The sequence below is a fragment of the Vanellus vanellus genome, assembly GCF_965231255.1.
Source record: "Vanellus vanellus genome assembly, chromosome: Z".
Taxonomy (NCBI): domain Eukaryota; kingdom Metazoa; phylum Chordata; class Aves; order Charadriiformes; family Charadriidae; genus Vanellus; species Vanellus vanellus.
Genome location: NC_138908.1, coordinates 23,201,749 through 23,218,278, shown reverse-complemented (window position 1 = coordinate 23,218,278; position 16,530 = coordinate 23,201,749). Strand labels below are relative to the sequence as shown.

The window sequence follows — 16,530 nt, the reverse complement described above, 5'->3', positions numbered from 1 at the left end:
GAGCACTCTGCAGTTTTCCCATATGCTTATACCGTGCAGATACAGTTCATTTTCCTCCTGAAAAGGTAATTTCTCTCTTTTGAATTTCAGCGAGCGACTGCTGTAGGAAGTGGGGAAGAGGGCTAGGAATCAGAGAAACTGGCATACGGAAGGGCTGAAGTTCAACCTGATCAGTAGACCAACATAAGGGAGAACTGGATATCAGACACTTCATGCCTCAAGGTTTCCTCTCCACACACCAGAATATCAACTCTAGAGCTGCAAGCAGATTTAATGGAGTCCGTGCTCCCATTAAAAAAACAGTCAGGCACACCATCAGCAGTTAACTGTATCTGTCATAGCGCAGGGTACTCTCCTTCTTGGAACAGAGACAGCAGGGGTAAAAACATAATTTTCAAAGTCATAACCTGCTCGTACACCTGATGAAGCATGAACTGAGACCACTTACAGAGAAACAGTATGCACAAAACAGATGGAAAAGTAAAAACAAGAAAACAAGTCACCACACAAAGGGTCTGCTTGGTTTTGCAGCTCCCCACACTCATTCATAGGAAACCTTTTATACATTGTTTGTGTTTTATCCGGGTTTATTGCAACCTATTTCAGCACTGTTTCACATCATCCTAAGCGAATTTCTTGCACCAAGTTCATACGAAAGGTAACAATACCGAGAAGGTAACATTTTAAAGAAAGAAATGGTCATCCATACAATCAGATAGCTTTTTCATTACTCACTAATTCATCTATGTGGAGCCATGCAGCTACACTGCAAATAATTTATTCTGTGTTTGTACAAGTTACTTATGAAAGCACTTTGGAATGACCTGTAAGTTCAAAGTGCATCCGCACTGATTTCAGGGAAATTTGCAAGCTACAGGTTACATGATAACTAACCCACAACTCATTTAAGATCCCATCAAATTTACTGGACTTTATCAGCCCAGATGAGCCTCTGTATAAGGATACCAGTGTCTTTCTGGTTAATGATCCCCCAGAATTTGTGCTGTGACAGATATTATAGTAGGAATGTCCACCCTTAAAAAAAAAATGGCTAATATTCTCTGCCTGAAAGGACCAGGGCACTGCACAAGAATTTTCTGGGAATGTCATTAGGCAACACAAAGCACATACAGTCCCTGTTTCCTCACTCTAAGCCATACCTCAGCACTGCTTCTAGCTTAAGCTTGCCAGTCCTGCCTACACAAATCCTGTTTGTATGAATGATGATAATGACAAAGAAGATTTTACATCTACTGTGCAGCACACACCATCTTCTCTTTAACATGAAATGCATTGCTGATATGCACCCATCTTTCTGTTAGCAATTCTGCATCTCTGCAGTGCAGAGCTTCATACCAGATCATGCTACAAGTGTCTCTTCCATGTAGCAGGTATCTGTATTTTCTGCATTCTCACAGTGTAGTCTCAAAATAAAGCAGGACAGGAAACTGCAAAAAAACACCACGTCCCTGCAAAAAAGTCAGAGCCAACTGTTAAGTGCTTAAGTGAGTCCTACAAAGTGAACGATCTCAATTCCCACTGAAGCTGCTAAGCTCCTCAGAAAACCAGGCCTTTTGTCCAAACTTGTAGCTAAAGTACTCCTCATCTTGTGCGCTGTCAAGTTTGTCATGCATATATAATAGTGCCTCAGCGCTAGTTTGCTCTAGCAAACACACCCAGCAAATGTTAATATGAATCACCACAGTGTTAGCTTTTGCCTACAAGCTAGATAGATTTTGCTGTGAAGCAATTACAAATTTGACAGGTTTTCATTATTTGCAAATAGTAATCATGTAATGCCACAGATCATCAACATCTAATAACAACAGACTCTGCTCTCATATCCATTAACATAACAAACACATGCTCCAAAGAAACACACCGGTTAGCACAAAACAGTTAAAACTTGTCACTGGAATAACACACTTAGGTAGAAAATTATTATTATAAAGAAAAATAGGGCTTTTAATCCCTCCCAAGCAGAAGGAGGTTTTATTTTTTTAATTTTTTTTCTGAAAAGGTATACCTTCCTTCCCAGGTTTAATAGCCTATAGGAATAAATGCTCAGAAATGTTGAGGGTATTTGACTATTCAACATGTTTTATTGAAGACTGTCGATACAAGATTATCGCTTTCTTATGTCCTCCCTCTGTACCTTTTAAGGTCCAAATTCTGCATGACCAACACTATGCAGACATGAACAGAGGCTTACTAATTATACTAAAATGCTTCTTGACTAGATTTGCACACCTAATTATCAGTGCAAGTCACTGACTGACGTTATCACAAGGCAAAGAGAAACAGTTTTTGAAAATTTAGCCCCTGTCATTTCCCAGACAGAAATCCACCCTGCCTCCCGGGTAGCAACCACAACAGGTTTGGTGGCCGAAGCTCTCTTCCCAGGGCCATCTGTCTTCCCCTGTGAGAAGGGCTGAAAGCACTTCTAGAAAAGTACAGGAAAACTGCATCGAACTTTCACGGTACAGGGGCAACACGTTACAGCCAGCTTAGGCTCTTTTACCTGCAAAGTCACAGCATTTATTATTTTTACCAGGAGAGCCTCAATCTTCTTATACTGGAGACTTCCATTCCTGCTATGCCAGTATGGAAACAAAAGAATTTTCTCACTCTGGGACAAGAAAAATATTCTGCCTGTGCTGCAACAACTGCCACCTTTGATTAAAGAAAATTAAAAACCCTGTGTGCATTCTAATGAATTCTCATGTGTCATATTCCTAGGACATCAAAAGAAATATTTTGGCATTTATTAATGCAAGCCAGCGTACTAATTTTGTCCGCCTACCTATCCAAATTCTCAAATTTCCTTTTGAACCTAAAACTAATTGTCTGAGACCTTTCATAAATAAAGCAAACAGAAAAGCCTGTCCGTGAGAGTTCAGGCAAGCATGCATACATATGTGTCTGTGTGAGTGCGTGTGCATGTGTTAGTGTGTGCATCCTCATATTTTGTAGAGGGCAAGGTTAGTTAAAAGAATCAAAAGCATGCAACTCTTCAATTTCCTTTGCATAGTTTTAGAAAGACCAAAAGAAATCAGCTTGAAAAACAGTTCCGGAATTTAAGCTATGGCAAATAAAGAAGAAAATTCCCAGTATTTATATTTGAGATCCAAGTAATCTCCAAACTTGATTATAACACAATATAAATGCATATGTGACAATGCATTCTTTAAAAAAAAAAAAAAAACAAATGCACATCAAGTCCCTTTGGGTTTTGAAGCACCAGAGAGCAGCTTTTCATCTTAGGCTTCCAAATAATTTCCATACTCACGACTGTGAAACTAGTCACAATTCTCTTCTTACACATATATGTTCAAGCAAAAACATTCAGATATTCAAGCACAAAAAAATCCCACAAAAACAAACAACCCAGCCACACCACAACAATATGCACCTGGCTGGAATAGGTTACTACCCTGAAATCAACAAACTACAGTCTTATTAAATACTGTACCTTGTTATTTCTTCTTTAAGTTTACACGGATCCTCTGCATAGAATTTAATGCCAAAATACAGAGTGTATGGTGGTCCAGCTGAGGGGAAAAAATATTTGGTGCAAAAGTTAGTTGTTACGAATTGTTAACTGTTATGAATTGTTACTAGTTGACTACAAAACAGCTACTAAGAAGCCTATCTTAATATTTTCAGAAACTTGAAAGTTTCAGAAAAAAATCTTACATCCACACAGCAAATCAGCAAATCCGTGTATCTATGCTCATTGCACAAGAAAGAAAAAAAAAAAAGGATTTTTAATCATTTTTCTAGTCTGGTGTTTATTTATTCACAGCTTGTTTGTCTACTTGTTTTTGCTTATTTAGAAGATTTAACTTCAGATTTCATTGCCAACTTACAATTTCTCCAATTTTTTTTTTACTGTTTGATTTTGACATTCAGATACTTTTTCCACCAAAACTTTTCGAAAAATGCAATTGTGCATGAAACGTGATTCCCTGTCATAACTAACAATACTGAATAGTAATCCCCTTCCACACTTTCAAATATCTTAGGGAGCAACTTAAATTATGCACCACTTTAACTAAGAGATATTTGGAAAAGCTTTTCTATTTCACCTTTTACAAATGTTACTCTCCCAAAAGATTCAGTAAAATCAGTACCAAAATTCTTACAGCTGCATTTATTCCATGCACTTCTACATCTTTTTATAGCAGGTCTCCAAATTTTTAAGTAAAATCATCTCATCATGTTTTTTAGGTATAATAATAAAAACAGATCTTGCATCTGTGATATCTGAAAAGTGACAGTAACAGCACACTATTATCAGTAAAAGGCACTACTTTTACTTTCAGAAGCAAAAAGGAATCTAAGTTGGTTATGGTATGGTACAGTATGATAGCTGTTATCACAGCTACTGTAAAAGTAATTATCGAAGAATAGCACCGTTTATTATTCTAAAATAAAATTCAAGCACAGAGAAATCTGGACAATAATCACATAAATTATTGGAAAACGATGGTATGTTCAGTCTATGTGTGAAATTTTGATACAGCTACGAACTGCAGTAATGAACTTGTTCAAGAACTATCAATTTGCTGTGACTGGATTATAAACATTGTACAGGCTGTATATATGGAAAATTGCCAATGTTACTCCATCTTCAGATAAGTTCTTTAAGTTCAAATTAAATACATACTGTTTATCAATTCTTTATGTTCAGCAAGGGTCTTTGCAGGATCCAGCCAGTACTGTGAGACAGATAATTATGGAAATTAGTCACTTAACATGCAAAATTAATATAGAACAACTGCAATTCTGTATTTATTCATATATTGATATTTATTAGCAGACTGACAGACTTCAGTCTGCTAATGACAAACTTCCGCCAGCTTCTGATCAGAGAAACACTGACTGTAGAAGTCTAATGTTGCGTATCTTCTCTGGGTGTAGGGGGTCTTCCTAAAAGCAAATCTGTGTGCTATGAGCCACCACATGTCAGGCTCGTGACAAGCCGGCTCTTAAGAAGTATCATACTAAGCACCTGCTGGCATCCCCCTGATCTGCTATAGCTAGTATATGAATGTGCAACCTTGCTGTTTTCTTCCTGGGAGATCAACGTAAGCAGGATAATTCTAAGTAACAGCTACAACAAAGCACATAAGACATGACCTACAAAGAAAGAATGAAGGGGCTTCACTTATTTTCTGAAAAACAACAGACTCTAGGGAGAAACAGGCACAACAGCACTCTTCCAATAACACCTGAGAAATTGCTGTAAGAACAGAGTGATCAATTTTTCTTCATGTGTACTAAGTACAAAGGAGTTGGCTTAACTATAAGCAAAGAAAAATTAGTTTAGATTTTCAGATATAGTTCCTAGTAGCAGGGGGAGTGGATGACTGGAAATTGACATCAAGGTAGTGAGGGCACAAACTCTTCCACCAGATGGTTTTTACAGGACTAGCTGGACAAACGTGTCAGAGGTGATCAAGGTATGCTTAGTATGCCGCAGAGGGACGAACTGTTATTCGGGTTCCCATCCTGTTTGATCAACAGACAATCTGCAGTATAATTTCTCACTGATTACTCTGCCCCACCTTTATCAAACTTCTAATAAAAGTTATTCTGATGTTACTGCTGACCACAGACCAGCTGTGTACTTCTCATTATGGGTACGCAGGTCACCAGCAACCTGCTCTTGTAATCCCTCCAGCAGCTTACTTCTTCCTTAGCCTGATACATCTATGATTCAATTTTGGACGAAAGTGCAGAGGCAGCTGCCAAGACCATTCTTGTCTTCCTGTTTTCCAATTCTCTTCCCTCATACACAAACTTTTTGGACCAGCTGAGATTGGCACCCCTTCTTAAAACACTAGAAACAAAAAGGCTGCAGAACACAGCTGCTATAAAGAGCAAATTAAGGCAGATGGAACCTACTTCCTTAGTACCCACACCTTTTTTAACTGAGGAATTACATAGACCAATGAATAAAGAAACTCCTTACTTGCACCCCTGAACTAACCCTACAGAGATTAAGAATAAAATGATTAATCAAAAAATCCCCCCGTCTATCCAGACTACTCCTCTGGACCAGAGAATTTCACTATCAGGAGGAATAGTGTAAAGAAGGGAGATAAAAACACTACAAAGCATTTGAGTGGAAAATGTCAAGCAACTCATTTCATAAGTGGTTGTAAACAACTATCATTATTTTGACAAAACGTGAAAACAAACTACTTCCATTAGCTGCTGATCCACCTGCAATAGAAACAGCTGTATGCCTTGTTCTTGGCCGTTGCTATTCCAAATCCAGGAATGATTGTTAAGAAAATTTCCTAAATTTTGAAGGAAAAAAAGATACACTATATGCTTATATTGAATACATCCAGGAACTCTTCAAATACAAGCCCTCTTAACCTCAACAGAAGATGGGAAGGAAAAAACTTGTCACACTTGTTCAAACATCCTACTGGAACAAACATCCTATGGAAGCCCATACCAGCAACAACCTGAGCTAGCACAATAGGTACACAAATCTATGGGGCCAGATGGGATCCACCCAAGGGTACTGAGGGACCTAGCAGAAGTGCTCACCAGGCCACTCTGCATCATCTATGAGCAGTCCTGGATAACTGGGGAGGTCCCAGCTGACTGGAGGTTAGCAAATGTGACACCCATTCACAAGAAGGGCCAGAAGGAGGATCCAGGAAACTACAGGCCAGTCAGTCTGACCTCGGTACCTGGGAAGGTCATGGAACAGATCATCCTGAGTGCCATTACACGGCACATGCAGGAGAACAGGGTGATCAGGCCCAGTCAGCATGGGTTTGTGAAAGGCAGGTCATGCCTGACAAACCTGATCTCCTTCTATGATAAGGTGACCCACTTAGTGGATGAGGGAAAAGCTGTGGATGTTATCTACCTGGATTTTTGAAAAGCTCTTGACACCGTTTCCCACAGCATTCTCCTGGAGAAACTGGCTGCTCATGGCCTGGACAGGTGTACTCTTTGCTGGGTAAAAAACTGGCTGGATGGCCGTGTCCAGAGAGTGGTGGTGAATGAAGTTAAATCAGTTAGTGTCCAGTCATAAATGGTGTGCCCCAGGGCTCGGTGCTGGGGCCAGTTCTCTTTAATATCTTTATCAATGACCTGGATGAGGGGATCGAATGCATCCTCAGTAAGTTTGCAGATGAGACTAAGCTAGGTGGGCGTGTTGATCTGCTTGAGGATGGGTTTGAGGATGGCTCTGCACAGGGATCTGGACAGGCTGGACCAACGGGCTGAGGCCAATGGTATGAGGTTCAACAAGGCCAAGTGCCGGGTCCTGTACATGGGTCACAACAACCCCATGCAGCACTACAGCACTGGGGTGGAGTGGCTCAAAAGCTGCCCGGCATAAAAGGACCTGGGGGTCTTGGTGGTCAGCTGGCTGAATATGAGCCAGCAGTGTGCCCAGGTGGCTAAGAAGGCCAATGGCATCCTGGCCTGTATCAGGAATAGTGTGGTGAGCAGGACTAGGGAAGTAATCATCCCCCTGTACTGGGCACTGGTGAGGCCCCACCTCGAGTACTGCATCCAGTTTTGGGCCCCTCACTACAAGAAGGACAATGAGATGGTGGAGCGTGTCCAGAGAAGGGCTACAAAGCTGGTGAGGGGTCTGGAGGACAACCCTTATGAGGAACAACTGAGGGAACTGGGGCTGTTTAGCCTGGAGAAGAAGAGGCCGAGGGGAGACCTTATCACTCTCTACAACTACCTGAAAGGAGGTTGTAGAGAGGTGGGGGCTGACCTCTTCTCTCTGGTGACAAGTGAGAGGACGAGAGGAAATGGGTTCAAGTTATGTCAGACAAGGAAAAAAATTTTCACTGAAAGGGTTATTAAACATTGGAATAGGCTGCCCAGGGAGGTGGTGGATTCGCTATCCCTGGAGGTGTTTAAAAAAAGGGTAGATGTGGTACTTGGGGACATGGTTTAGAAGTGGTTTTGTCAGGGTAGGTTAATGGTTGGACTTCATGATCTTAAAGGTCCCTTCCAACCTCAGCGATTTTATGATTCTATGATTCTAATAGGCTGATAAAGAGATTTCACAGTCAACAGGCAGAAAAAAAAAATGCAAAATGACTCTGCAGTGCACATTCTGGCTATGCAATGCAGTCAGAATGTGGTCTGACCTCTTCCCAAAACTGGCGTCACAGTATGAGCGACACATCATCTCATCAAGCTACCTTGCTTATCACTGACAGCTTTGTGTTACACTGCAAGAGTTTCAGAATCAGGTCAAAATCTATCACAGAATAACTCCTTCATTAAGTTCTCCTGAAGTGTTTTATAGCCCTCTTTGCAGTTTAGCTTTATATGCATAGGTAGATCGAGTATTTGTAAAAAAAAAAATAAAATAATTCATATTGTTTGATCATCATGCAAGTTTGCAAGTCAAGCACAGAACAGCGACAGAATTCTGGTTGCATCTGCAACCTGAATTCCACCGCCTTTTATATCCATGTGATTCACTGGCTGCTGTGAGACAAACCAGAATTGGGCCAGGTCATTAAAGACTGTTCGACTCCGGCCAGTTTACTGCTGGGACAGAGAGTGGTGGGGAAGAGGTCTGCCTTCTCATTTCTCCAGTAAGTATTTAGCATCGTGGCAATGCCACACACCCACACTTAAAATCACCATGTTGCTATTTATTATTTCAAAGGCTGCCAAAATTTTCCTGAAGAATGCAAGGGGCGGGGGGAGGAGAGGGAGATTTCTAACATTTTATTTATAAGCCAGACATGAATGGAATTTCATGGATAATGAAAAGGCATTTTTCAAGCCAATGTTAGACACCAAATACGAGAACATTTACAAAAACCAAACTCCTACAGCAGAGCCCTCTAAGCACACATACACATGCATACATAATAACGCATATTAGATGCATGTTAAATGCTTGCATATACATATAAATAGCATTGGGTGTAGTTACAGTTTTGAGTTCACAGGTTAAAGTGCCAAGAGAAATGGAACAAAAAAAGCAGAGTGTCTTACTAATCCAACACACTTGCACAGCAGGTGCTGACAATAAACCCTGCATTTGTGAATGCCAAAGTATCTCCAACACGCAGCCGCACTCTTTTTATGTGTTTGGCAGCCAGCTTGCCATTTTTCAGTGATTTCTCACCTGTATCTCTCCTGCATAGGCAGCAAGGTTTATCTGACTTAAGAACAGATCACCGCTACGGCAAAGAGGTGAAGGGCCCAGCATACGCCCATCCTACTGCAGGTGTTAATTTTTGCGAATGTGAAAGGGGAATTTAATATTTACACACAAAATGGTAAAAAAATCACAATTTCTAAATAGTGGTATTGATTACTGCAACTATCCAATTACTAAAGTGATGGCTGCTAGTTTACTAACTGTTATTTACAAAGACTATAGAGTATTACTTCAATGTAATGTACAATTTTACTAAAGGAAATACTTCCTTTTTAATTTTTAGGTAGAAATTATAAAAAAAAAAAAATATGTACAGCATATCTAAGAATAGATGGGCTCTACTGTCCCTTGTACTTTTGCAAATCTGGCTGCCATACGAGCCAGATGTGTTTGCAGCACACATCCAAGCGCCACACAATATTTCACAGTTAGCCCTTTTAAACGACTGCAAACATTTTTCCACAGATCTGGAATCTTCATTCCTTGAATTTGCATAAGGTTAAACCTGGGTCAAATTCCACGAACCTGTTTGAAACAAAATATTAACTAAGTTAAAATGTTTGCTGTGGTATCAATCAATGAAGTGTCTGGTGGAGAAAAATCTATCAACTTCAAAATAAATCCTGGGCTGCCTTAATCAGATTCTCACAAAGCTGTATGCATCATGTCATGCATGCCAGTTTTTGTTTGCATTTACAACAGGGAAAACCACAACTTTCAACAGAAAACTCAGCATTTTTCAATTATAATCTGTAATTATCAAGGTCTAAATCAACAACACAATCTAAAACAACACTAACAATTAGCATTTTTTGGCAGTTTTATCTGCAAGTGTTCAGTGCAAAGAATCTAAGTTTGCTAAGCTCAAGACATCCTTATTACCCAAGAAATGTATAAATCATCAGGCAATTCCTACATAAAAAATACAGATATGTATGTAATACTTCTGTCTTTTCTTTATTACAACCTGAAGTTATATTGACTACTTTCAGTATCAGAACACCAGTGTGAGTTTCCTGTTGATCCTGGAATACTCCAAAAGCTTAGTCTCACAGTCTTTAACTCGCATGACCATCAGCTTTCTCTAGGCTGTTTCAATCCATTAATAATCTTCTAAAATTTTTGGCTTCTAATCAATATTATCAGTCTCCATTTTCTTTTCACTGGCTATGCTATCTATTTTAACAAGCACAACAAGTCTTTTTCTTTCTAGATAATTTAGCGTACCATGTTTATGGGCAAATCTCAAATCCATACAAAAACAAAAATCCACACAAAAAACCAAAAATACAAACTAAGTACAGTTCATCTGTTTCTCTAAGATCTTGAGACCAAAACATACACCACATTATGTGACAGTAATTCCCTACAGACCAGACACTTTTAATCATAAACAAACCTTTTGTTAAAATCATGTCCTTCTTTCTATAGCTAAGTCACATACAGCCAGTTCAACCCATTACCCTATCCAACTTGGTTAGTAAACTGCCAATCTTAGCACGCTGCAGTTACTCTATTAATCATGCTGGATAGATCAAGATACATGAGTTTGCACAGAAGTGATATGCAATTCATGGCACGGGCTTCTGTACTCAGCTTGCCACAGCTGACCTGATCGACCGCTGCAGATCCACTAGAAACTGAGACCTGGGCTACGCAGCTGTGGAAGGTATTGCCATGGGCTGCCTCCTACCTGCTGTGCTCTCAGGTCTGTATGCTCCACACAGGGGAGAAAATAACACATCTATGCTACACAGTGGATGCGTGGTAGAGAGACAGAGCGCTGCCCATCTCATGTTAGCTCCATGTCTTGGAGCACTGCACACGTGTTTGCACAGCGTTGCCCTTGAACTAATTGGGGCTGAAAAAAATTAGCTTGGCTGTGATGCTGAATTAACATGGTGATAGGGCTTTCTGTGTTTGTATTTCTCTCCTTAGAGCCCTAAGAGAATATCGGTAAGCTGTACATTGTGAATATACCAGCTCCGATTAGCATTATATGAGATAAGAAAAGATGGGTATTTACATCACAGCCTGCTGTACAACACAGCTTTACGTTAAGCAGGTTTAGCCTGAGAGCTGGGTTAGGGATGGCAAGGGGGCAACCTGAGCAGTGCAAGATTGTAAAGTGCAGCCAGCTTTCTGGAATTAAAAAAAAAAAAAAAAAACCAAACCAAAAAACCAACAGTTTTATTATCAACAGACCTTTAAAACGCTTTTGGTTGTTTAGCTTTCTCCAACAAGGGAGTTTCAAAATCTTTTTTGTAAGAAAAGCTCTAATAGCATCACTCTTTTCAGCAAGCTTTTGTGATTTGACAAGGGAATGCCTTTGGGCTTCGAAAGTACCCTTTCCCTCACCAAATTCTGCTCAGCTTTTCCTGACATACTATGCGTTAAAATTGCTGTTTCCATTCTCTCTTTTGTGTGCCTCAAGAAAATACTGGCCTCCTGCCAGAACAGTAATTAGCGCGACTATCCTCAGGCACACTGGAGATGCCACAAAGGCAGTAGCAAAGGGACCATGCGGGGAGTGCCTGGGAGCCGCAGCACTGTGGGAACCATAAGTGAGAGGGACAGGGGACCTGCACGGCCCTCCTAACAGCAAACCCATCCAGCATTTCGCCCCTCCTCCGCTAAAGGAGAGGTATTGGCTGGGCCAACGTTTTCCCCAAACACTAAAGCAATGAGAGAGTAAAAGGCAGGACAGATTTTCCTAAGCCACCTCCAGCTTCTGCAACACAGGTTCTAGTGATTGCGTCTCACCTGAAAATACCAGATGGGGCACAACGTCCCACATTTCTGGCCAATGAGGCAGAAGACAAAAATACCCTATCAATCAGGATTCAGCTGACCATCCACACTGAGAAGCATAAAGACAGTATCTAGTCTCAGCTGAGCCTAACTTGAGAGTCAGCAGTCTGTGCAGCAATGCAAAAGGCTCAGGTGAAGGGCTGATGATGAGACACACTGAGAGATTCAGTGGCACTCAAAGAAAACTGGTCTTCCTTTTAAAATGTTTGCACCAAGGTACTCATGTACTACATTAAAAAGCACCACACAGTTTGTGAACCAAAGCACTCAGAGATCAGGGAACACTGCTGACAACCTATAGCATTAGTTCAACCCATCTGTTTATTCTGGCGTAGTTTTATATGATTTTTAATTAATTATTAAATGTTGTATTTTAAAAAAATATTCAAGGCACTTTCTGTTTTTCCTTAGAAGTCCTGTCTCGTTCAGAGGACAAGATAGATAAAGCTTACATACTTCATGGAGGAAACATTCTGGCAACCCCTAACCTTCAAGAACTTGATTTTGCAGATTAAATACTGTCCTTTTAACATGGGAAGTTCAGGGGAACCTGGAATGTTAATAAAGAGAAATTTGTGTAATAAGACCCAATTATTACACTACAGACAGCGTCATCCAATTTATACTTTATCCTACTGTTGATGGTCTTCCCAGCATCATCCAGTTCTGTTGATCTGTTTGCTGCATCTAGCTATTCTCTCTCACTTGTTAATTAGTGTGTTAGCTGTTCAGGAAGAGACCATTTTAATGTTATGCATTCATGTGCTGCATAGCACAGTGAAACTCTGTTCACTGATTAGAGCCCTACTGGTACTACTAAAATAATTATTACACCACCCACATAAGAGGTAGCACACCAACACAGCACTTAAAAGACCACCTGGAAGTGCTGAGGCATGCAAAAGTAATGGGGAAAATAACTAAACAAGTTCTTTCAGACCCTTAACAAAAAATATTTCTTTTGTGACTGGGTTGTGTTCTTTAAAATACATAGTTTTGTCCACCCTGCTTTATTCATCATTCAGTTAAATAAGTAGTACGACAAAAAACTGACAGAGCAAATAGTAAAATATTCCCCACCACGAGCAATGTACTAATAGGCAGCCAAACCTCCAAACACATTTTTCCATCCAAGACTAACTCAGGAGCATGGTTTTAAAACTAATTAGCAAGGTAACCTTTTTCCCCTTCCCTTAGGAAATCTACTGTGGCCAATCCAAAACATATCCAATCCAAAATTCAAATCTAGGCTTCTTGCCAGCCATTACAGGACTAATTCTCACAACAGCCCAGAGAGTTTTAGGCATATTCGGTGTGCAACTGAACGTATGTTTACAGCTAAAGCACAAGGTGTTGTTTGTTGCATGGAAGCTTTCCCTTTATACTGGGCATTCTTAGGAACTTACGAGATTTCACTAAAAATAGCAAGCTAGCAACAATTGTCATAAAAACATGTAAAACAAAACACAGTAGCACAGGTATACTCATTTGTGAACTTTCCAGATAAAACAATAAACTTTTAATTACGCATATACACAGACCAACAGGAACAGGCATAGGCATTTTCGTAATATTTTGCAGCAACGCAACCCAGCTGCAAAGCCCACAGCAGAAACTTGGGGCCGGTCACTGTGGCAGCATCTCCACGGTAGGAGGAGGGCAGGTGGACCCCGCAACATGGCTCAGCGTTGTGGTCTCTGGTTGTACCTCCTGGCTGCTTCCCAGCTGCGTGTCAGGGCAGAGCTGATGCCTGCACCGCTCTCCCACACACCTGGGATTTCCCTGAAAAAAAAAAAAAAAATCCCGCAGGCAGAGGGGAGACACACAGTATTCCTGTCAGGGGACCGGAACGCAAGCAGGCAGCAGAGACGCCTGCCCACCAGTGCAGAAGCCAGGAAAAACACGGGAACCTCTCTACACAGGGAGAGGCTGGAGCTCCGCGTCCGTGCTAGTGCAAATGGTGTTCCCACAGCACAACCAGTGTCGGTGCAACAGCAGAAAAATGAGGGAAGGGGGATAAACGCCTTCATAATCCATGGGAAAAAAAAAAAAAAAAAAAAAACAAGAAGCACGGTGGGTTCCTGAGCTGGAGCTGGCCAGAGATAAAGATAGAGGCTAACATTAAATTTACACCACTTGATCGTCATGTGAGAGAAAAAAAGGCTGTATTTTTATTTGGAGAGGCTGAGTTAATGGGGTTATGGCCTACATACAGCTCATGCACACTACCATAACACAAAATGCACTGGTATTGTACAATCAACTCATCCTGTTAGCAGGATGCATCCTAAAATGTGCCTTTATGTGTTAAACCTTTCAAAGAACAAATGTAATCTCTTATTTTCATGTTGTCATATACACTGTTAAATACACAGCATGTGTGCCTCTGGAAACGTACCCGGTAACAGCCATTTCTATTTTATTTGCCTCTACAGAAAAAAGGGAAACACTTTTGAGAGCAAAAAAATACATTCACACCTCAATTTCCTCAGGAAGTCAAAAATACTGGTTTTAACAGTCTACCTTTAGTTCACAGCTGAATCTGAATTTCATCTGCATGTAATGAAACTTGGTTAGACGCTTATCAAGGAATTGAATTCATCAATGTCTAAACTATGGCACAGCAATAAAGATATACTGAGTCGGGCAGTCTGTAGCTCTCAGCAGCAATCACTAATCTTCTGATAATCCTGTTCAGACTTCAGTCTCTACATGTTCTGCTAAACAGAAGAAATTGGCAAATATTTAGCCAATTCAATAACTTACTGTTATTTTTAGATGAAAAATGACATCTCTTCAGGTCAGGATCTTGTGCAGAACACTCAGCGCACAGCAGTGACTTTAGAAGCAGAACTGCTTGACTTAATTTAACCACAGGCCAGGCATTATTCCCTTTATAGAAATAAGGTAATATGAAGACGACCCTATGCATGCAGCAATGGTCCCACCAGCTGAGCATCTCCTGCTCCTCACCTCTGACTGCAGTAACCCTGCACAGGCCATTTTGGGGGGACACACCAGACAGTGCGGCCCCAAGCCACTGCCTGCTTTGGGTGAAACATCTCAGACTGGTTTTGATTTTCTTGCCTATTTAGGACTGTATTCTCCTGGTGGAGAAAGCCCTCAGACATCTGGTGAGCCCCTGTCAAGGAGGTTTAAGAGAGCACGGGCTCAAGGACACAGAGATGGTTCAGGCGGACTGAAAACGTCATTTTCCAACACTCTGACATGTGGGGCTCTTCCAGTGAACAGGAGGCCACCACAGCAACCATACCATACCCTCCGAAACAGGCGTTCAGCAAGTGGTCCAAGTGAAGGGGCCTGTGACATGCTGTGGGACATTGCTTCCCAGACGCCGCAAGGCCAAGCGAAGCTGGACAGCATAGTGCACCAAGCACTGGCACAGTATTACAAGGGAAAAAACATTAATCCTACTTTCATATTATAATTTTGTACTATTCATACTTTCTTCATTTCGTTTTCAACAACATTTTGCATTTGATTCTGTTCCTATCTAAGATATTAACGGCTATTCCAAGACTTTAATGCAAACAAACACAAATAAATTATTACTGGAAACCTGAACCAGGAAAACAGTGAAAGTTAGTGAAAGTATGACAATCTAATGCTCTACAGGCAAACAGCACAAACAGGGTAAATTTTACACACAGAAAATCCAATCTGCCGTGTCTTTTACTCACCGTTTGATGACTTTGGTCACAGTAGCGCAGTCCAAAGTAATCTATCTCCACTAGGTTTAAGTGACGAAATACGTAGCCCAGGACAACCGACCCTTTCGTTGACTTCTGTGGGAAAGAATTTACAGAGCCTTTTCACAAAGATGCTCTGCCTTTGTCAGCTATGTGCAGTGGCATTCATGCATTCAGTTAGCTTTGTAAAAAAAAAAAAAAAAAAAAAAGAAAAGGAGGCAGCTCCCAGTGCCCTTAACAAAAATTTCAGCTGTAGAGAAGAAAATATTTTGTCCTCACACATGCTTAATCTAGTCACTCTGTAAATACTATTAGGTAGCTGGCAGGTCAATAGTTACAAAATACAAAACAAACAAACAAAAAAACACTGCTCAAGTGTACTTGCATAAGCACAATGCTGGTGAACGTAGCATTTTTCTAGAAAATTTCTGTTCTCTGATCAAAATTCTAAGCCCCATGACTTATTTTAATTCATAAGTCATACTCTTCCTTTCAGAATGGGCCTGTCACTCAAATTCTGACAACGAAGATCAGGAGGCAAAACTTTGCCCTTAAGATCTAAATTATACATCACTAGCTGCTCTGTTAGCACTCTCTGTAAAGAAGGTTAGGTTTTATTTGTTTCCTTTTGAAATATTTTTGATAGCAGAAGGGGGAGCAATCCAACACCCTGAACCAAAATAATCCCATTGTTTTCTTGAATAGTGCTTCATTAAGGGTCTATGCAAGTATTTGCAAACAATGCTGGGGACAATACTGCAAACAACATTGTACTGTTGGGAATGCATTATATAAAGCTCACTTCCACCTGAATGCCTCTTACTTGTCGGT

General features: G+C 40.6%; 1 protein-coding gene across 1 annotated transcript in view; it reads right to left on the bottom strand.

The window, feature by feature from the left end:
• Window positions 1–16,530, bottom strand: part of EPB41L4A (erythrocyte membrane protein band 4.1 like 4A) — a gene marked incomplete at its 5' end in the record, with an annotated part of 139,382 nt that overhangs the window by 68,339 nt on the left and 54,513 nt on the right. The window contains 3 exons of the mRNA XM_082497205.1: window positions 3,473–3,551; window positions 4,670–4,721; window positions 15,691–15,795. Of these exons, the coding sequence (XP_082353331.1) occupies window positions 3,473–3,551; window positions 4,670–4,721; window positions 15,691–15,795 (236 nt within the window). The remainder of the gene's footprint in view (window positions 1–3,472; window positions 3,552–4,669; window positions 4,722–15,690; window positions 15,796–16,530) is intronic.